This window comes from Lytechinus variegatus, chromosome 1 (assembly GCF_018143015.1).
Source record: "Lytechinus variegatus isolate NC3 chromosome 1, Lvar_3.0, whole genome shotgun sequence".
NCBI lineage: Eukaryota > Metazoa > Echinodermata > Echinoidea > Temnopleuroida > Toxopneustidae > Lytechinus > Lytechinus variegatus.
In genome coordinates, this window is record NC_054740.1 from 78,559,254 (window position 1) to 78,583,233 (window position 23,980).

At 35.9% G+C, this 23,980-nt stretch overlaps 1 protein-coding gene across 2 annotated transcripts; it reads right to left on the reverse strand.

Annotated features, from left to right (window-relative positions):
- Window positions 1-106: 106 nt before the first annotated feature.
- Window positions 107-23,974, reverse strand: LOC121424185 (alanine--tRNA ligase, cytoplasmic-like). 2 transcript variants are annotated; one of them, XM_041619795.1, is made up of 20 exons: window positions 23,889-23,974; window positions 18,760-19,130; window positions 16,283-16,471; window positions 15,267-15,412; window positions 14,206-14,397; window positions 13,729-13,873; window positions 12,499-12,644; window positions 11,706-11,814; window positions 11,154-11,304; window positions 10,659-10,786; window positions 9,990-10,140; window positions 9,161-9,330; window positions 8,593-8,706; window positions 7,950-8,087; window positions 7,175-7,425; window positions 6,266-6,428; window positions 5,694-5,888; window positions 4,123-4,212; window positions 2,991-3,098; window positions 107-1,999 (listed from the first exon to the last, which is right to left on the reverse strand). In XM_041619795.1, exons 2-20 carry the CDS (start codon window positions 19,114-19,116, stop codon window positions 1,817-1,819), a joined length of 3,126 nt encoding a protein of 1,041 aa, XP_041475729.1. In that variant the 5' UTR covers window positions 19,117-19,130; window positions 23,889-23,974; the 3' UTR covers window positions 107-1,816. The 2 variants fall into 2 exon arrangements, with proteins under 2 accessions (XP_041475729.1, XP_041475737.1); XM_041619803.1 differs by lacking the exon at window positions 23,889-23,974 and adding an exon at window positions 23,611-23,615.
- Between the last annotated feature and the right edge of the window lie 6 nt (window positions 23,975-23,980).

Sequence of the window (23,980 nt, forward strand, 5' to 3'; positions counted from 1 at the left end):
ACCAGCTTTCAATTAAACACTTATCAGCTCTTAAAAGTTGACTAATTTTTTGTAGACCTATTTGGCAATAGAAAGGTCACTTTGTAAAAATTCTCATTTACAAATGTTGAAATACTAATAATGACACCCTTTTGAATTCATAGCCCTATAATTAGATACACGTATCAATGACATTCGCACAATATTTGTATTTTTTTCAATAGTTTACATACCTCGTAAAAGTAGGAATACATTGTACAAAAACTACCAAATAATTTCATATTTTAATAGATTTCTCATCTAAACCATGATTCGTATAACAGCCATTTCCACTATTGATGCATGAAAACCTAAAATTACTTTATGATGTACACAAGAGACACAGAGTAATTCTATGAATGTGCACTGGAGGAAACAAGATCTACTTGCATACAACTTTTTTCTCTAATACATATGCTTTCAAGGGGCATGCACAAGTGGTTCAGCAATAGTGCAACAGTCTGGTGACTGGCAGGTTTTGAGTTCGAATTGAATTAAATTTGCTGGGACCTTTTGATTGCTGGCAAGCAAATTGCTTCAAGCACAAGCAATAGCTAGCCATTCAAAATATCATGCTTCAGCAATTGTTTAATTTCGTATGCATAACCCTTTGCTAGTGCGTGAACACTTTTCTTGCCTAATTGCTAGTGGTTTGAGCAATAGCGAAATCATGCTGGTGCGAACATGACTCGTAGAAACAGGACTTGAACGCAAAGGTGTGGCAGTGCAAATTACCACTTCTTTTAGTAAACATTTATTCCTCAGATGTGGTGTCAAACTCGTTTCTTTCGGATAAATTTATTTTTTGGCATTTGGTTCGCACTTATTAGGAATAAAACATGTACTTGTAGGCTACGGTACACCTTGGGGGTTCTCTCTCAGGTGCATAAACATGATTAAACAAGTGTCGCAAAGGCGAGCACGTAATATCCATGCTAGTATCATACACAATAATAAATATGAACTAAGGTTAACTTAAACTGAAGTTATTGCGTTTACAAGGAAAAGTTAACGAACGGACGGACTCCGAGCGTGACACCATAATACGTCCCGTAGGATTGGCGTATAAATGCGCGAATGCCCTGATCAAGCAAACGCTCAAGCTGCTCTGGCGGAGCTTGAAAAAACCCAAGCAAGTGCTTAAATGCACAAGTGAAATGTTCGCTTCATGCATACACTTTTTAGCAATAGCTTAATCATCAAGAAAATGCTAGGAGCCAGATAGCGATTGCTTGAACTTACTAGTAAAAGCATTCTCGCTCATTATTATGCATACGCAATCAAGCAAAAGCCAAGAAGAAGCCAAGCGAATGCAATTGCTACTTTTTATGCATCTGACCCATTTATAGGCTATTGCACATTGTGTCTTGCACACTGTGGATTGTATTATTGTGCATGACCTTAACTCTATCATGTTAGATACAGAAATCTATTCATACAAAGATCCCTTGCTTCTCCAATATGAACTTCATACAGCATTGTTGGGTGTTGTGACCTTGTTCCAATGTTCACAATAAATATTTCTTTTAAAATTGGTTGGTTATAAACTCATCAACTTGCCTTTCCACAATGAATGTATGTTTTGTGTGAAAATTTAAAAAGCCATCAAGAAATGAATATTGCATATACTGTTCAAGTAGTCTAATGAAACTCAAGGACAGTGATATACAAGATAGCATATGTGTCAAGCTGCAACAATAGCACACATCTGGCTAGTATCGGCATACCTTTCATAACCATATACTTCAATATGACATTAACAAATAGCTCTTACTTGATATTTCCTGTGTATGAAATGCTACGTATCTTCTTCAAGTCTCTGTACTACATATTGTCTTGCTTTCTCCGAGCATTCTTCCAAGCTATATGATGCTAAGCCACGCCCCCTAGCAAAGGTCTCTGTGCCAAAGCCCTTCCCCTTGATCTCACTCATTACAAAGTCCATCCACTGGCTGGCATGTAATCCCCTCGAAACAAACTCCTGCATGAAACAAATGAAATGAAAAATGTATTCAATGAATGCTGAATCTTCAATCATCATCGTAACAATGATTAAGCAGAAGAAATGAAATACCTACATTGCTAATGCTACTGTCACAATTACCTTTACGAATAATTTTTATACATAACAATAAATGGTATGAAATTGTTAGTATGGTGTTAGTAAAGGTATTTGTGGCTACAGCATTACTTTCATTATTAATGCCAAAGTTTGAGATTTTTTTTAATGGTTTAATGCTATTAAAAAAAAATTAGAAGAGCCATATTTTAGCCATTGGATGTGACCTCTTAAACTGCAATGTCATAATCGATGGCTAAAGCTTGTAAGTACAATTAATTATTGGAGGGAAGGGGTAGGTGAGAAGGTAAAACAAAAAACATGTTCAATCTTTCTTGAAAGTCACCTTCAATATATTCTCATCAAGAGCAAGTGAAAAGAACAAACAAAGTGTCAATTACAGGAAGTAATGTACCAGATACCAGAAGTGTATGAAATCAACAACAAACAGATGTTCATTCAACATTCCAAGTGTCAATCAAACCATGAAATCTACTCTCATGCAGAATGAAACTGACAAGGAAGCTATCTTCAAAAGGGAGTGAAATGTACACTCGAGTTGTAAACACAGAGGAATGCAGGTCACAGTTGAGTCTTTGTCTAGTATGCTTGGAAATCAGGATCAGCATTGAGATAGTTGATTCATGAGATACAAAAATAAAATTGCAAACGAGACAGATTTCAAATAAATAACTTGGGCAAGGTACAATAGTTAGCCTGTGTTTACAAAGAGTGGCAACTTGACCACTCATACCACAAAAATTAGCAGGATGATGGTTGGAATCGAAAAAGAAATTCCTTATCAAGAAATCAATTTACAAACACCATTTCATGGCTTGAATCTGTCACAGAACACCAGTACTAATACATGTGTAATTCATTAATTTGAAAATTGAATGAAGAAAAAATTTACCTGAGGAACTTTGCAGATGCAATAAGCCTTCTCCTTGTCGGTACTGAAAAGCATAACAGGAGTAGAGCCAAAGTCGTCTTCTAATGATTGTTGTATTTTCAGAAGCACCTGGAAGAGATATAGACATGCAATGAATAACAGATTATTACTTTAGAATCAAGGTTAAAATTATATGAAATAACACAGTAGCTACTAGGGTGACCTTTCAAAATGGCAAATCAAAATAAAAGGTTCCACGGTGGCTATTACTGATAGAATAAGTTCTATTGGTGGTATGTTTTTATAAAATATTGCCATGATCAGGTAACCTTGCAGCAATTTTACACTTTATTTCATTTAAAAGATTCTCTTGACTTAAACCCCCCCCACCAAACTAACACTAACAGAAAAGAAAATGTGACTGCTTTGTACATCTTTATTTTTCAAAATAGTGGCATTTGTATTACAGATGGCACTAAAGGACAGTTTATTATTTCCATTTTTTTTCCTTGGAACTTGCTGTAGAGCTATATCTCCAACTATTAAAATATTTTGAAAAGCATTTCTCCTTCTACAATAAATGCCACCATTGATAAATAAAACATATTAAAAGCAAAATATATTTCAATTTTCAAAACCCTCATGTCTTCACTACTTAGCGATGCAAACAACTGATTGAAAATTTTCCTTAATCAGGGCTCGACATTAGCAGTGGCCCGGGACAACAAAAAATGAGAGTTGGGCTACCAAAATTCTGAAAAAGCCAACACTTGGTGGCCCGGTTGGGCTACCACACTTTTGATAAATTGTAATGTTTTCTATTGTTCAGGGCCACTAAATTTGCTTTGTGAAGTTTGTGGCCACCCAAAATATGAAATTGACAATTTTGGTGGACCGATTGGGCCACTAAGAAAAAACATTAGTGTGGAGCCTTGCCTAAATAGTTTACCATAGACATCTTATCACAATCCATTGTGCCATTTATTGTATCTGTTATGTTACAGGGCTTTTCTATATAAATTATGCAAAAATATATATTTCCCAAGAAAAATGCAGCAATGATTTAAACTCTTTAGCGACAAAATCTTGTGATTTCTATAACAATCCTACATGGGAAACTAAGTAGTCAATAAGACATCAAAATTATTCTTACCTTGTTATCAATACTATCCCCTGCCATTCCTACCAGACATGACTGATTTGTATTACCATGTCTGAACTCTTCATTTAATCTCGCAGAAACCTACAGGAAAAGAACAATTGAGAATATCTTTACTTGTTTGTGTAATACAGTGCTCAATATCAAAATCAAACTGCCGCATCCAAAGTTGAGAATTGAAAATATCTTTACTTGTTTGTGTAATACAGTGCTCAATATCAAAATCAAACTGCCGCATCCAAAGTTGAGAATTGAGAATATCTTTACTTGTTTGTGTAATACAGTGCTCAATATCAAAATCAAACTGCCACATCCAAAGTTGAGAATTGAGAATATCTTTACTTGTTTGTGTAATACAGTGCTCAATATCAAAATCAAACTGCCACATCCAAAGTTGAGAATTGAGAATATCTTTACTTGTTTGTGTAATACAGTGCTCAATATCAAAATCAAACTGCTGCATCCAAAGTTGAGAATTGAGAATATCTTTACTTGTTTGTGTAATACAGTGCTCAATATCAAAATCAAACTGCCACATCCAAAGTTGAGAATTGAGAATATCTTTACTTGTTTGTGTAATACAGTGCTCAATATCAAAATCAAACTGCTGCATCCAAAGTTGAGAATTGAGAATATCTTTACTTGTTTGTGTAATACAGTGCTCAATATCAAAATCAAACTGCTGCATCCAAAGTTGAGAATTGAGAATATCTTTACTTGTTTGTGTAATACAGTGCTCAATATCAAAATCAAACTGCCACATCCAAAGTTGAGGATTGAAAATATCTATACTTGTTTGTGTAATACAGTGCTCAATACCAAAATCAAACTGCTGCATCCAGAGTTGAGAATTGAGAATATCTTTACTTGTTTGTGTATACATGTTTGCGTAATACAGTGCTCAATATCAAAATCAAACTGCCGCATCCAAAGTTGAGAAATGAGAATATCTTTACTTGTTTGTGTAATACAGTGCTCAATATCAAAATCAAACTGTGGCATCCATTGTATTTCCAGGAACTGCATCTAAAATTAAAGTCCAATTTTCCAGAAAAAAATGATCTACCCTCCTCCTTCCCGTTCTTATTTCACCCCCCGTCTTTTCTTCAAATCTACAATGAAAAGAAATCCATAAAAAAACAATACCCTTGGATTTTCCTGTCAAAGCTTCAGCAACGCAATATAATTTGAGTGTGTCTACTTCATTGCCTCATGGACTACCAGTTGGTGATCCTTGTGTGAAACCAATATAACCTGATATTCATCAGCATTTACAGAGTCCACTTTGTCTTATTTTAAAACATGGGACAATTCATTTTCCTAATGGCACCTTTTCAAGTTTTACTGTCATATCTATAGGGATGATACCAGATGGTCTTTTTTTACATGATTCTTAGATCTTCTTTATCTCTTGCAAAGGCTTCTTTATTCTTTTCCCAATTCTGCTCTGACAACACTGGCAGGGAGATTTCTCTGATCCAATGACACCTACCCTACCTAATACTTTCATGATTTACATCTTACCATCAGACAAAATCTTCAAATGAACCACTCTTATGACTGACCTGTCTGATGACTGATTTCTTGTTGAGTTTGTCTGCTTTCTTAAGTTTATTCTGCATGTCAGCAACTCGTCTGTTCATCTCTCTCTTCTTCCATAGATCTATATGAGCTCCTTCAACATCATGCATAAAGGTTTCCAAAGATTCCATCACACTGTCTCTTGATTCTGGATTATTTGAAGTCCATACATTGTGAATCTGTATTAAAAAATGACAAGAGAACATTTTCTTTATAGAGCTAACCTACTGTGGTCAGCTTGCCATTAATGTTAAATACATGTATTCTGGAAACAATTTATTTTTATTGGCTGTTGAGCCCTGTTACCATGGTGAATGCAGACATGGGCTGCGAGTGAGAATTGAAAATTAAAGAAATATCTAACTGAACGATGGATCCCGTGCAACTTTACAGAGGATCCCAGGAAAACTGAACTATTTCAATGAGGTTTATATAATTTGAGAGAACAAGACTGCGATTAATGCATGGTGTGACTATGCTGTGGGTGACGTCACAAGGAAATAAACAAAAATGACAATAAAACCCTTTGACATCTTTCTTTCTAAATCACACTAACCTCTGTCTCAAGCTGGCCAAGTCTCTGCAGAAACTTGTTGGAGGTATAGTCAGCTAACATGACGTCATTGCTGGTTACTACGGTCAGTCTTCTAACACCTTTACTGACCAGCTTCTCAGATACAATGACCAATCTACGAATGTGACCAGTGTTCTGGACATGTCTAGAAGGGAGAGAGAGAAATGAAGAAAATGGACTGTTAAAGCCGACTGAACATACTTCCAAGTCAAGAAGTCAAAATGAAGACCTCCAATCAATAATGACAGTTTTGTCTTTGGTGCCAGCTGCTGTTTCCAGCGCATTCAAGAAATTACTACTATGGAACAAATCAAAGAAAAATTATATTTGCTTTCAAGTCATTGTTTGCTTTTTCACAAATTAGTATTTAAGTTTCAAGAAAATTTTTACTTCATGATATATCATAAAAGCGATTCAGAAAAGTTTACATTACATGTAATACATTTTAACATTCCTTAAACAAGTTCTCGCATATTCAAATGATTTAAATAAATAAGAAAATAATAAAGTGAGAAAAATTTTGAGAGGAAAGAAAAAAAGTAAAGGGACTTTTCATTTTTCTTCTAGTTGCACAGCATTTGTGGTATACGAATTACGGAGCAAATGATTACACACACTTTTATTGAATATTTATTTCATTTTGTCTATCTTCTGTATATTACTATTTAGTAAAGCTTACCAAATTTTGAAATTTCATTAATTTCTTACTTTACATTAGATCTGCAGTGCTACATTTTTATCTATTGTGTTTGCTTCTTGAGGTGGGTTTGACCATCAAATGTTTACATGAGAAGATTTTCATGAACACATACCTCAATGAAATATTCACTGTAAGCACAATGCAAGATAATCAAGATTGAGCGAAAAATATTATGAGCAGGAGATACTCACGTCCCACCGCAGAGCTCTAGTGATGTCTCCATACCAACAGCATTCATGTCCCCAATCAATTGACCATCATGATGACCAATACTGACCACTGTGACAGGATCAGGGTAGGTCTCACCCGTCATTGTCCGAAGACCCTCTAAACCAAGGGCTTTCTGAAGAGGGATGGACTCACGATGGACAGGTAGGGATTCAGAGATGAGGTTGTTGGCAATGCTGGATATCTGTTGTAGCTTTCTGTCTGAGATTGATTTCTATATTAAAGGACAATGTTTGCACTGTACTATTCAACAAAATTAGAATGCCATCAGGATATCAAATACTGTTCAAACTTTCCTCCCACTTCCAAAAATACTTTAACTTCATATATTTCGTAATACAACTACAATTATAATATTCAAGAGTTAACCAGATCTAAAATTGATTTAACTTTTATTAACTTTGCTTCATGTAAAATTCAAGAGGAAGTTCACCATCTAAGGGGTGTTGAAGAAACTTATTTTCAATTGATTTTAAATTTTATCAGTAATTACAGTTGACAGATCATTTTTAACAATAACATATTCATCCATAACTTCTTTTTCAACAAAATACTGACCAGCAATCCATTGCAGTTCATTGCAGAACTTATTGATTCTTGGGACCTAAAATTGATATGCAAGATATTGACACCCCCCCCCGACACTGATGAAAGAGTCACAAGTATTTCAAACTAGGATACACTCTTCATAGCAAGCAACTTGATGAATATAGACCATCATGTATATTTCATGATTACCTCAGTATTGAAATCAAATCTGAACCTGTCTGGCGCCACCATTGACCCCTTCTGTTCAACATGACCTAGGACTTGTCGAAGAGCAAAGTTCAAGATGTGGGTTGCTGTGTGGTTCCTCATCAGTTTCTCTCTTCTATCCTATATACATGGATAAAGAGCATACGTTTACTGCAGAAATGATAGCATATCAAGTCAAGTTCTGATCAAGAGGTTGAATTGAAGAAACTGTTTTAAAGTGGTTGGGAAGTGCTGATCATATCTCGCCTAATCAATAAGTATATGCTGAAAGCTAGTTTGCCGAGATACACATAAATGGTTTAAACATATTTGAAGAAAATTCTTTGAATTTAATAGACCTTTTTATCATAATATCCTTTCTAACAATTAAAAAAGACAATCTGACAAGTTATATCTATGACCTCACTGCATGTAAGACTCAACCGCAACTTTCTCAATTCCTTGTTGATTTGTCCATGGAGAAGTTTGAAGATTGGAACTGAAAAGATTCTCAGGGAGATACCTGCTGCAAGCATGAAAGGAATTTCTTGTCAAGTCTGGATGCAAACCCAGATTTATCTTCAGAGAATACACTCCTTCCCTCCAGGAACTTTTTTACTTTCTCGATGTATCATAATCCACTCACCTCATTTACATATAATGTCACATGATCACCGACAGATACTGCTTCAGCTGTAGTCCCAAGGTGAAGAATGTAACCGCCGTAAGATTGCACGTCATAAACAGAAAACATCAGCTCCTACAAAGGATACAAGTTACATTGACGAGCATATTAATTGGCATACAGAAAGGTGGTAGGAAAGACAGCTATAGCTGTGGTAAAAAAGTAGGTGGATGAGTATGGACATATTATTATTTTTTTGCAAAATTCAAAGCAAGCAAAGTAAAGTGGCCTGAAAATTGATAATTTCACAATATTCTGTCACAAATTTGGCATATGGAAAGTAAAATAAAACCCGCCATTCAAGAAACTTTGATGAAAATAAGGATAATTGAGTAATGCATCAACATTGAATCAGCTTGATGTAAAACCTTGTACTTTTAATTTAATTATGGTTTATTACGTGGCAGTCACGGGCCCCTTCTCATCATTTTATGATGGCAACATTAGGTCCAAAGAACAATCTAAAAAACAACAAAACATCATATACATTATATATATATATATATATACTCAAAAGTCTGTCACTTACTTCATCATGAGCCGACACAAAGGATCCTTGATCCCATTGTTGACCACCCTGCTCAGCATAGAAGGTGGTCCTATCTAATATAATACCACATTCTTGACCACTTTGGATGCTTTCAACAAAACCTTCAGGTGTCTTCAAGGCAAGGATGTGAGAGTGAATAAGAGGGAAAGCTACATTGATTGAAACAAAAAAAGATAAACATGTTTCATAAGATAACATTTACTGTAAATGACTGAATGTTTTTAAATCTTCTATTGACTAGAAACATGCCTTTGCATTTCAATCTTGCATATTCTACCATATTACAATTACACCTTGGTCAAAACTCTTTCAAAAGACAATCCAAAATACCAGTAATTCAATGCAATAACAACTTAACAAGCTCTACATCTTTTAGAAAACGTTGATATTATTATCATTAATATCTAAGAGAATATTGTCTTCATAAAGATAAAAAGAACATATTGTATTAAGGAATAATACTCTTATATCATATTCAGTCAGGTCATATTCACTAGAAGTGAATTTCTCACAATAGCAGTGAAATACATTTAAGAGGAAAGGTACGGAAACCTTCAAAATTACCCCCTAAGTCTGGATACAAAGGTTAAAATACATGTACATAACAATTAAAAGTAGCTTAGAAATCTCCTCTTCCCTTCTTGACTATGAGTGAAAGCACAAACACAAAATAAAAATATAAATATCCATGTAAGCTCTAAGTTGGCCCTTGCAAAGCGTTTCCCTGAGGCAACATTTTTCCTCCAAAATTTAAAAATAATCCTCCACAAAATGTGCAGAGTGCAAGCCGGTTCGGAGAAATACTTACTGTATTTTCCATGTTTTAGATGCTGGTAGTTGTATTTATAGGAGTCATCTGTGTCCTTAACAGACTGTTCCTGTAGGTGACTGATGTCTGTCGTCTCGAGCTTGTTGTTTGATAGCAGCTGTTCGTTCTTGATCCCTCCTTTTGATGTGATCTATCAAATTAAATAAAGTAAGGGAATATTAGATCATGTATCAGGGGCAGTCATTCAGGGGAACTATTACACAGGGGCTTTATGGAAATTCATCCCTGAATTCCCCTAAGCCCTGGGAAGGTTTCCTTGCTAACCTTGCCAGAGAATATTTTTTCCCTTGGTATCAATTGTTCTATACATAATGTATGAATATTACATTTCCATGACATTTGCTCTGCCAATGATGCTCTGATCGAGAATCTCAACATTGAGCCAAACTTCAAACCCAATCCTTACCTAAAGTTCTCATATCATTCTGAACCAAAAACCCTCTGACAAACACTCATGAGGCTTTTAATCACATGTACTAAGAATTGGAAAGAAACACAGTGACTGCAGGGAAATATGGGTACTGTTGTCAACCAATCTCTCAAGATTAAAGCCAAGTAATAATAATAGCGCAAATTACACACACGATTGTAAAATGTGTCTATTGTCAGAGGAGCAGATACTGAGCTTAAAACTAAAGACCCACACACCTCTTTTGATTCCATTCTAGACTTCTCAAAGCCCTCTATGTCCACACCAAGTCCATTCTCGTTGGCTATCAGGGTTGTTAGGTCAAGAGGAAACCCATAGGCATCATACATCTTCCAAGCAACATCACCTACAATGTGCCAAGTGGTAACAAAAATTTGAACCTTGCCTGGCATATTCTGGTTCTATGAATATTCAATTAGCAAAAATAGATATGTACTTCTCCTATTTACATATATGCACATCTTGCCTCTCTCTGTCTCTCTCAAAACTGTATCATTGATTTTAATAGAGGTATATATATTTACATGCATCTCTCTGTGACTCTTTGCTTATAGCCAATTACGATAACTGATATTAGAATTCAAAGGTCAGGACTAGAGGGGCAGTAGACTACAATCAACAAGAAAAATTTGTGTCAGCAATGCCTTCACATTTGCGTAGAGGGGGGATGTTGAATGTCGATGGGACAAGGGGAAGGAGGTGGGTATATTTACCTGGTAATACTTCATGTGCACCAAGTTCTGTTATTGCTTTCTTGAGGTATTTCTCTCCTTTCCTCAGAGTTGTTAAGAACTGTTCCTCTTCCCTATTCAGTACATCAGCAATATACCCAGGATTCTCTTCCAATTCAGGAAAGGTGTTCCCCTAGAAGAAGAAAGTATATACAAGTGGAATGCATCTGGCGGTCTCACCTGCATTACGCGATTCAATATAGCAGCAGTGCTGACTTTGAAAACTACTATAACTCGCACTAGATGTTCAGTGATACTTGGTTACTCTATTTCCACGTTTTATGAACCAGACCAATACACTTACTGAGATATAATGGTAATTCAACAAATACCCCCAACTTGGCCAAAGGTCATTGACCTCACATGACCTTTGAACTTGATCATGTGACCTGAAACTCGCACAGGATGTTCAGTGATACTTGATTACTATTTTCAAGTTTCAAGAAACAGATCCATAAACTTTTAAAGTCATGATGGTAATTCAACAGATACCCCCATCTCTCTATATTTTATTTCTCTTTCCCAATATATTACCAAAGAGTTAACAACCAAAGGAACGAGACTGCCAAGAGTACCAGATGAAGCCTGAAGTTTCTCTGTAGCATATCGCACTGCTCTCCTGATCACTCTCTTTATAACATACCTACATATAAGAATGAAAAACATAGAACTAGTTGGATCACGGTCTGATATATGACCTTGAAAATACCCCCCAATTATGCAGGAAGTTCTGCACAATGCTATCATTTTTCCTATCATTCACAAATCGAGAGAGGTAAATAATAGCTTTGAAACCCTGAAGTGGCAACCTAAATTTGTTTGGATATTCTAAATTATCTATCAGGTTTTCAGTGAATTACAAATTCTTTCAACACTGTACCAATGAATAAAAAAGTTTACTTTTCCAAATTTGAAAGCAAAACAGCGGAAGTAAATATACCTTGCTCTAAAATGCCTGTCTTAAATTTTTGGCAAATTTCCCTAATAGTATTGGTCAATATTTCCAGTTTATTACTAACCGATACACTAACATGACTGTGTATGTCCAAAATATAAAACATGTTTTAAATTGGTATAATTACCAATTTTACATTCAAAATATTTTTCTTTATCCTGACAAAAATGAAAATAAAATTTTTCAAAGAATTGAATGGAATGAAAATTCAGGATAGATTTATAATAATATTTCTTCTATAGCACCTAGCATACAAAGGTACACAGCACATTATATACAATTTGTAGACTATTGATAAATTTGTACGATAACTGATTGAATGGCATTTATATAGGGTTTAAAGGGTACTTGTATTCATCCTTTGTTTCTTACCCACGTTTCTGAGAGTCTGGTCTACAGCCATCTGCAATGGCCACAGTAAGCATCCTAACATGGTCTGATACTGCCCTGTATGCTGTATCAACATGGTCTTGGTCCTTCTCTCCAAATAGACCTTGGTATGGTCTTACTGGACATTTCTAAAAAAGGAACAAACAATTTAAAAGTAAGCATTTAAACATGCTACTGCTCTACAGGCTGTGTCAATATGATCCTGGTCATTCTATCCAAATAAACCTTGGTATGGTCTTACATGACAGGTCTGTCAAAGAACAAACAAATTCTCTTCCGTAAATAGTATGATTTTTTTTTAATATGTCCGTAGGTAAGCTAGTATTTTAGATATGTAAGGTAGTTAACGTTGGATGATTAGGTAGTTAAGTTAATAAGTGAGTTTAGTTTATTAAGTTAAGTAGTTAGGTTTTTGCTATGTAAAGCTCTTAGATAAATATTGAATTATTATTATTATTATTTCAATGTAAGCATTCTAACATGATCTGCTACTGCTCAATAGGCTGTGTCAAAATGATCCTGGGGCCTGTTGCAGAAAGAGTTGCAATCAAACGCAACTCTAAAAATCTCGGGCAACTTGATTTTCAACCAATCAACAGCACGCATTTCTGACTTGCAATTGATTTTTTGACTTGTGTTTAAACGCAACTCTTTCTGCAACGGGCCCCTGGTCTTTCTCTCTAAATAGCCTTTGATATGGTCTTACTGAACAGGTCGATTAACAAACAGAAGAATATTGTTTTACAAACCTGATGAGCCATCAAATGACATATTAAGAGACTTATTTTGCACCAGACTGCCTCATTTATTTTAAACCCTAGCCAGGCTCAGGAGGCACCCCCACTCTCTGCACAATATGTCATTTTTTATTCATTTTTGTTATTTAGTAAAATTAGAGCAAAATATACGGCTTATGCATAAATTTATATAATTAATTCATATGAATAAAATGATATATTTCAGAAAAATTATTGACACAGAAATGCAGATTACATCCCACAATACCACTGTGCAAATTAGAGTAGAACTCATGTGATTGGCAACCAAAATTTCAAGGAAGGGGGTTGGATCCCCCTTGAAATCCCCCTTCTCCCCAAGGCCCAGAGATGCCAAACAAATCCCCAGCCTGATTAGGTTTAAATTATTTGTGCAGATACTGATCCATTCCATGACGAACAACCATGAATAAAGATAGATAGTTAAGATAGTTACCTCTTCCAATGTCTTGATAAGAGGCTGGAATAAGTCTGTATCATAACTGGAAGGCACTCCTTGAAGGATGGATACCAGTCTTTCTAGTCCCATCCCTGTGTCGACATGATGTTTGGGAAGATTGTAAAGACTTCCTGCTTCATTTCTGGAAAAAAAAAATGCATTTAATCAATACCATCAATCAATCGTAATGTGCATATTTTCAATTCAAGCTAAATCCCCACTGAGCCACTCAAACTGTTAATCATTTGTATTCAAGCATACAACTATACAATCTTCAGAGGGAAGAAAACTGTATATCATTTTCTATTGAACAGACATGGGTAATGATAGAATCTTGGAAAAGCATATTTTTATATCTGAAGCAAGATGAGAATTTTGACAGGTAATAGAAATGTCTTTGCATATCTGTATTAGTATCATTGTCATTACTTCATTTTCCTCCTTTAAACATATATTTCCCAATGAAAAACCAACCTGTAAAACTGCATGAACACAAGATTCCAAATCTCTAGTACATCAGGGTCACCAGAGTTGACAAGGTGTGATGCATTTCTGTTGCCATGACGATCAAAGTGAATCTCAGTACAAGGTCCACACGGACCAACAGCACCCATCTCCCAGAAGTTATCTGCCAGGCCAAAGGGAAGGACTCTATCCTTAGGAACTCTGGAGGATTGAAAACAAAGGTGAAAAAATAATATTATATTTACAAATGATGTTAATGAGCAAATAATCACTGTTAGTGAAGGTGATGGGCGAACCATCACTTTCAAGGCAAGATGGATGTAGCTATCTTTCCTAGCGAAGCTGAGGAAGATTGCGAGTACATTCTGCTGAATGAGTAAATGATAGCTTACCTCATCACCTAAAATATAGAGGTGATTATGTGCGCTATGTTCCACATCTGGAACCACTATCAAAGAAGAAATCAATATTCATAAGGCCTACTTCTCTTCAATAAGGAATTTTGTTTTGGGGCAAAGAAATCAAGGTTTCATTAAAAAAAAAACATGCTAACATTCTATCAAAATCTGAACACTTAAAGATTGGAAGGCTAGGCCATGGCCTGGGGACAATGGTCCTGAGAGTCCACATTCAGGCCCTTAGCAAGGGGCAAGTGTGTGATGGCTGCCATTCAGTCAGCAGACTTGATTATCAATCATCTAAAGTAATACTTTTGGTAACCTCTTTTCTCAAATACTGCCCATGACATATGGCATAATACAGAGCTAGTAAGTACTGTATAATTTCCAAGTAATATATATGTCTTCTAAATTGTACATTTATTAGAAAATAAAGAGGAGACCAATAATTCCCAATTTGACCTTTGGTTAAAGTAAAAAAAATATTTAAAAAGGGTTATTGGATTGCATTAAGACCAGATGGTGTCGGTAAGTTCACGGGCCCTCATGCAGCACACTCAACAGTAATGACCCTGACAAGGTTTGACATTTGACCTGTCAATTTCTGATAATAATATCAATGAAATCTAGCATAGTACATAGTACAAAATGGTGGGGAAGGTGAGCACTCACCCTAAATCTAACCATATTTGCCTTGTTGCCTCATCAGCTTCTAGCTGTAGCTCATTGTGTCCCTTGAAGTAGGTGAAGTAGAGATTCTCAATGGGCAGTCTGTACACACTGGTTAACAGATCCAGGGCCATGGTGCATGCTTCTTTCTGTGGTCAACACAAAAGTGAAGCATGAATGCATGGTGATTGGATAACTGCAAAAATTGCTCCTGCCTCCATTTATATTTGGAACACATACATGTTCGGATGGGATAGGGTTTTAGGTTTCGAACAGTATGATAATCAGTATTTCAATAGGGGTTACATCTCCATCTGACATTAGGTTTACAAGCACATTCGTCTTCACATGGAGATTTTCACCAGAACAGATGTCTTGGAATAGCATGCTAATGAAATATGTGACTTATCAGCCACATTACATTGAGAGTTATAAAAGGACCAAAACAAAGTTTGAGGACAAACAGGAAGACAAATAACTTATTTCATTTCTACATGATCAGGAACTGTGTCTTAATTCAAGAAATGGTATTGGTACCAGGTATAATTCATGTTGAGCTGATGATTCTGCTTCTCTTTGGAAAAGGGTTAAGCTATTGACTTCTAACTTTTGTAATTTCCTACATGCTCTGTACATTCACTTTTCAGAGGGAATGGCCTGAATTCACAAAGGTGGTTTAGAAAACCCACGGTTGAGTTCATGGTTTATGCAGATTTCCTGTACAAATTACGCATAATTTAGCGCGTATCTGGCGCGTGTATAAAAATGTCCAATTCCGATGCGCGCTTTTGTCACAGTGCGCCAAATCAATGCCTGTTACCATGGTAAGATACGCTATTTCATTCATGAGTCCACTGTTTTTATTCATGAGTCCACTCTTCAAACAGTGGACTCACGCGCCAGATACGCGCTAAATTATGCGTAATTCATACATGAAATCTGCATAAACCATGGACTCAACCGTGGGTTTTCAAAACCACCTTTGTGAATTCGGGACATTGGGTCAGGCTTGACAGTACCTTGAAGAAATCTCCAAAAGACCAATTTCCAAGCATCTCAAAGAAGGTGTGATGTGTAATGTCCTTGCCCACATCATCCAGATCATTGTGCTTGCCTCCAACCCTGATACACTTCTGACTGTTGACTACCCGCCGGTAGCAGTTTTGAACCATATCAGGACGGATGGTTCCTTGAAATATGTCCTTAAACTGCAGAGGGTGGTAAACATTTTAAAAGGTATGGAGAGAGAGAGAGAGATGTAGTGATGAATGAAAGGGAACAGAAATAGATAATGGTAAAGTTAAGAGAATTTAAAGAAAATATTAGATTGAAAGTGATATCGCAACAGCATTGCAAAATAGTTCCACATCTTAAGTAGAAGTGGCCAATGATTTCCAAGTCATAAAAACTATTCTAGGCTCTCTAATTCAAAAAGGTTGCCAGAACCTAAATAAAACCATTCTCAAACTTTGTAATATACTAAAAGTACTGTACTTTGTTTGTTCCTTGCCCCCCCCAAAAAAAAATGAATAAATAAAATGAAATAAAAGATAGAAAAAAAGAAACTGTTAGGGTATTACATTTATATTCTTCTGCACAGGCAAATCATTTAACAACAAAATAATTCATTTTTTATTTTATATGAAATACAATGTGATATGAAAATATGCATAGATGAGCAAAATGAGTTTTTTTAATGTAATAGTTGTGCAGAATGATAGATTTAGAGAACAAGGACAGGACAACTTGCGTAAGAAAGGAATAGCTAATTAGTATTTAAAATTTCTTTAGGTTTCCTTTCACCAAATCTCCCATTGAAAGATACAAAAATCCACATATGACATTATCTGCAGATCATTTTCAACAGGCACCATTTTTTATTGGCTGTAGACTGCCATTAGTGAATAATTCACCAAGACATAAAAAAAGAGCTAATATTAATTCTAAATTTGAAATAAAGCCTGTTTTTAAATTTTTTAATACACATTTCAAAACAGATTTCCCTTTTTCCCTTTCAACCACATATGTGCACCACCTTGTCCATTTGATTAAATTATTCATCCATTATCTCGGTATTTCTTCATCTACCATCACATCAACCTTTCTTCTTCTTTTTTTTCTCTCTCTCTCTCATTTTCATTTATACCTATACTGACAAATCTTTGATTAATTCTCTGAGAGGTCCACACCCAACAAGCCCTGCTTTTTAGTGGATCCCTCCATTTACTCAACCTTATTTATAGAAAAAAAAGAGTTATAAATGTAGTCTTGCAATTATTTTTTTCTTTTTTCATTGAGAATGGCATACACTTTGTTCTATTTCCATTGCATATATTGTTATTGGTAATATGATTATCACGTTATACAGTATACAAATAGCGAATAGGCGTGAGTGCGATGGTGCGAGATTTCGCATGAGGTGAAAGAAAGATGCTCTATTCAACGAGGCGTTAGCCGAGTTGAATAGAGCGTTTCTTTCTTTAACCGAATGCGAAATCTCACACCATTGCACGAATAAGAATATTCGCTATTTGTGTTGTACAACGCCTCGGAATCTAGCGAAAATATGAAAAAACCAAGAGTTTTTCCCTCCAGTAATCTATGAAAAGGGAGCAAAAATATTGAAAGCGAAAAGCAAAATCCCACAAGCCGTGCCCACAAGCGCACATGATCTTGGACAGCATTGCGCATTTAGCCAGCGGGTTGTACGCGCATTGTCATCTTATTCAATGAAATCGCATTGTGACGTCACCTCCTAAAGCCGTGCAATGGTACATTTTGGATGGTACGTCTTGTGTGCAACGGTACGAATGTGTGACATTCAGCCTCCCATTTGATCGCGTACAACAAGCTAAGTAGGCGTTGTACAATGTTCACCATGAAAATTTATTTACTTTTCTTGTATAGTCATATTGCTTGCAATGTATATTCGTTTGTATTGATTTGTATGGTTATCATTTTATATCTGCGCAATTATTTCTTATCGTGTATTGAGTTGAGAAATGAAATAAACTTGAAACTTGAAAAGACTTGAAACTTTTTTCCAGATTCAACTGTAAAAACACACACAAATATTTTCAGCTATAGGTTAACTGTTTAATATCAGATTGCTATACTGATATAGAAAAGTATCTAAAATTACACCTGTGCCCCTATCAAGCAAGATACAATCAACTCAACAGTTACCATAGGACGAAAATTTGATTCTATGATATGCCATATATGAAAATACATACAGGTAATATTTGATGCATCCCTTTATGTTAAAAGGCCCTTAGGTACCTCTAGAAGAGTCTGGCCATTTAATCTGCTGCTTTCAGCAAAATTGGTATCTTTTCTCTGCTAAATCTCTGATTTATTCATTGGGACAAAACAAGGGGGAACAGGACAGTTCCAGTGAGAACGTGAATTAGAAGATAACCAGAGTTGTGACTGTTGATGAAGTAAAATGTCTTCCAGAGTATGTAAATATCAACTACCATCCTACAGATCATACCTGATTCATTCCTGCATTGGTGAATAGCAGTGTAGGATCACCATAGGGAATCACTGATGAAGATGGCACAAACACATGATCATTTGGCCCTTGAAAATAATCCAGGAACATCTTCCGTACTTCGCCGGCTGGCAAGAATTCTCTGCTCTGCCCAGGTCGCAGTAATCCAGCAGATGTTCTTGGACTGGTGTGGACTTTCGCAATAGGCTTCTGATCATCCAGAGAGGTACATCTCAAGAAGTGTTTGGCTGACAGCTGGGTTGCAAGTCTGTAATATCTCTGATAGTGGTGAACTGTCCCTGCTGCTCTTAATGCTGCCATCTTCCTTGCAGGAGTGAAGGCGCATAGCCCCGACATCTTTAATGACAGTGCTTATTGAAAGAAATGTAAGAAAAGAGATTGGAATTCTGTCAAGATCTGTATCATAAACGTTTTGCGAGGTCATAGATCCAAACATCTCATTGTATTTGTAATGTTGTCAAAGTAGCTTTAATTATTGGACTAATGTGGTGAAAGAGGGTGCTTACCATGCCATCAAGGCACTAAGGGAGAGAGTGCAGACTTTGAAGCTGAGAGAATTAAAGATCTAAATTATAATCAAATTACATAGTGGTTATGACAGGTTCAGAGCTGAGCCCTGTGGCAAGTGGAGCCAATTAATCAAACATATATAGTTCAGAACTAGCAAAGTATAGGTCTAGACAAGACTGAAGCTTTTGGTAACGTTACTGTAGGATTTTTTTTTTTAGGTTGTAAAACGTTATCACTAAGATAGAATTCTAATTGGCCATATTGGTGATGGAAGGTAGGGACAACCTTTCCATTCACTCCAAATGTACAAAATGAATAAAATGTTACAACTTTCTTCATTGACGAGGAAATAAAACAGTAAGCTGTCCTTGATATAGATATCTTTTGATTTCTAGATCTGTCCCAGGGGATTAGGTACTTATTTTGAGAAAACCACCAATCAACGATATCACTGACCCTACCACAGGGTCAGCGTCATTTCCAATTCCATTACAATTTTCCTTGTCTAATTTCTTTAATTTAAAATCAAACTTTTACATAGTCGCCCAAAATGAAGTTCAAGATTTTATTGAGCTTGACAAAGTTCATCCTAACCATTATTTAAAATTATATACATCCTTGTATAAATTGATGAACATTAACAACCCAAATTTTAGGTTAAGTCTTATATATTACTGGATTGAATGAAGAAATTCCACATGAAGAGTTTCAACATTTGTTTTTTATTTCACTCAAGGCAAGCATGAGCCACCGTTGATGAGATCAAATGTTGATTACTTTCATTTGATATTTCTATTTAGTGTGCAGCAAGATGAATACTCCTCCAGAAGTGATGAATATGAGATCACCAGAGGAGTACCATGATCCACGGGTGGTATTCTGGAACACTGTCATAACTTTTGTCATTTCTCTCCGAGATGTAACACCGCTATGATTGTCACAAATCGGTATTCTGAACATTGTCTTTTCCCTGTCATATCACTCAAAGTTCCCGCCCATCTTTTCGGAAGCAATCAAATCAAAATCATCGTTAGTTCCCAGTGGGAGCCCTTCTAGCCAATAGGAATGCCCCGTGACAGGTAGAGGGTATCCCCAATTCTGTTGCTGGCATCGCGCAACTACGCGAATATTGATGCGCTTAATTACAAAGAGAGACAGGGAGCTGTGAAGGATTTTAGAGGAGAAGTAGAAAAAGAAGGAAAACAGAGAAAAAAAGGAGGAATTAATATGTAGGGCCTAACTAATTGTAGCATGAAAAAATAATTTAAAAAAAATTGTCGTGGATGTTGAGTGAAACTAATACCAAAATCTAATCTAAATGATATCGTTATATGCTTGACATTCAGTCGGCAGGGTATTGGGATATTTGGTACTAAAAGATATGACAAAATCTATGACTGCTACCCCCTGTCATAACTTTTGTCATATCTTTTGTTGTATAAAAGGATTACGCGCATTAAAGCCGCCATATTTTTGGTGCGCGCTAAAGAAACGAAATTTATGACAATTTTTGTGACAAAAGTTATGACATCCACCCGAATACCGATTTTGTCATATCTCTGAGATAAGATAAAATATGGAGAAAAGACAATGTTCAGAATACCGCCCCAGGGGCAGGGCATCACTTTGACCTCTCAGTTCAACCACAGGCATGGAAGGATGGGAGTCATTCTACAACAGTCTTGCAACCAAATATATACATTTACTTGACTTCTTTGACAGCGTCATTTCCAATTCCATTACACTTTATTCTTGTCTGATTTCTTTAATTTAAAATCAAACTTTTACTAAGTCGCCCAAAATGAAGTTCAAGATTTTTATTGAGTTTGAAAAAGATCATCCTAAGTACTACTTACAAGGATGTATATAATTTTAAATAATGCTTAGGATCATAACCTTGTTCATTGAATGAGTGCTTATAGGACTAGGATGAATTTTCATTTTAGGCTAGGTCTTATATATTTCTGGATTGAATGAAGAAATTCCATGAGAAGAGTTTCAACATTTGACTTCACTCAAGCATGAGCATAGACAGCTGGCAGCCGTCTGTTTCGAGGAGTTTTTTAACATTTTAAAAAAATTTCTCCTCGTACACAGACGGGTCACTATCGTGCAGCCACCACTAGGGGACTTGCAATGCAAAATCCCCCCGTCGCGGCTCTTCAATTTTTGTCTTTAATGAATAAAAATTTTGAAAATTAATGCGACCAAAATGCAAATTAATATTCCATCTTGGCATTAATTGCCAAAAAACGGAGAAAAATCAAGTTAAAAGGAACAAAAACAGTGACTTACCTCGACTGTCGCGCAAATTCACTTCCCTGTTTTATCCGATCTTAAGTACATAAACATATGGCCGTTGAGTCCCCTGTACAGATCGCGCTAAAACTTCTGTCTCTGTATTTGGTGAGTGAAGCCAACGGAGTTCAGCTGAACAACCAAAATAACAGACATGAGCCATGATGATGAGATAAAGCAGTCAAGAAAAATGATGTCATACTCTTCTAAATCTAAACATTGATTTGACAGAAGGCCTAACTTATAAGGAATTAATTTTTCCAGTTTCACTTTCAGATAGATTCCTTAATTTTCTCAATCAAAATTCTAATTTGTGCTTTCTGAACAGAGAGTCAGAGTCTGATCTGAAGGCAAGCACTTGTTCACTGCTACCATCTGGCCTGTGGAGAATCTACAGGTAGGACTATGGTACATGTATGCCAATGCTGTATAGAGCACACTCTTTAAAAAAATCATTAATATGTCACTTTTGTGACCAAAATTACTAATTTCCATATAGTTTTAATTTATTTAACATTGGTAATGTGGGAATAATTTTTGTATTCACCAGAGCGCTCAAAAACTTGAATTTTGGGCATATTTTTGTGTACGCCCTCTATTGGTGGAAAGTAATATGGCAAGAAAATTTTCATTTTTTGATCTCTATTTTTAATTTAAAAAAGATGATATAAAGAATCAAATTTAAATAAGAGCCAAGCGGTATGAATTAACAGGTCTAATGGAAACTGTCAGTGTAAAAAAATCAAGCATTTGCCCCAAAGAAAAAGAGAAAATAAGCCAAACATTGCCACCTTTATTTTGTCACACATGGAGATATAACTGAGAACCTTGGGCCCGTTTCTCAACACCTGGACAAGTTAGTCATATCTTTATCCACCAACCAGGGAGTTAGTTCCAATCTTACTAAACCCGTTTCTCGAAAGGCTTTCTAACTAAAATACCTTGATATCGATATTATCGGTAAAAAGAGCAGATGAGACGTAGCCTTAGTCACAAAATAGCATAATTTTCAAAAAGAAAAATTACAACAAAATTGCAAATATTGTGATGAATTGGGAATTTCATCTTTTAAAAATAATAGCACATGTATATTATGCACCATACATACTTAGACCATGAAGACTAGAGCATTCAATTGCTGAGAATATGGAATTATGAATAATTTATCTCTTGACTAAAAAATCACATGTGGACGTTGAGATGGGTATCCCCGGGATATCCAATTTTAATAGTTTACGAAAGTAAAACCATAACGGTTTTCGTTGTAAAATGATAATTATACGGGATTTTACGATTCCAAACATCATCAAAATATAGTTTAACAGTTTTCTTTTAAATCTTAGATACTGAAACTTACGATTTGACAAATTCTATGCATAAATTCGAGATAGAATTTATCAAAATGTTAATAGGGGTCTGAAAATGACAAATACGAGTCCATTTATGGATGGCCTGACGTGGTAGAATCTGTATCGATTAAATTATTTTACTATTTCAAAATGAATGGTTTTGTGGAGTATTACCAACAGTTTTTGTAGATTCTTTGTATTACAATGATCATAGAATGCATTATCCAACTTGTTTTTGGATGTAATTTCAACATCTATGATTGATTACGTAAGATTATAATTTTCACATTTCTAGGCACTATTTTGCATGTCATAGTCTACCCACGTGATGCCACTACGTCATTAAGAAAGAAGTTGTGACAGGTTCGGAGGTGTCATAAATATTTAGTGAGGTTGTTGTACCCGATCTTGGTAAAGAGGGCTTCGTGAAACGGTTAGCGGACAAGTAGCTCACTATCTCCGATTTAGTCAAGAAGTTAGACTTATAACGGTGTTGAGAAACGGGCCCAAGGTTATAACCTTGTTCATTGAATGAGTGATCTGAAGTGAAGACAGGCGATTTGCCAAAATTTTAAAATAGAAAAATACTATTTTTGCTATTAATACAAAGGTGAAAGGAACATTTCCTGGCAACTTATTGTTGGCTTTGGGATGGCCGTTCACATTTGATTACCGATGATTGAAATCATCGAATGAATTCGCAGTTGAATTTGGCCACAGGGTTACGTGCATCTATCAGCGCAGCGGATCACAAACTATTAATCGCCGGGCTTGCGCCCGGCACAATCACGACGAATGGCTGTTCCCGTTCCGCGTTGCGTAGTTCCTTCTTCGCTGGTCGACTTCTCTTCACTTAGCTTCAGCTTTCGGTCAACAAGACATGGCAGGAAAGGGTACAGGTCTGGCTTATTTTAATGGTATTGAACAGTACTCGTCTGACCTTCTTTTTACCACAATTTTGCAGTTACAGCCTAGTGATGATCCCATTTTGATGCGAACATTTTCGGGGACATGGACAGCGCCATATTGAAATTCACGCCCTC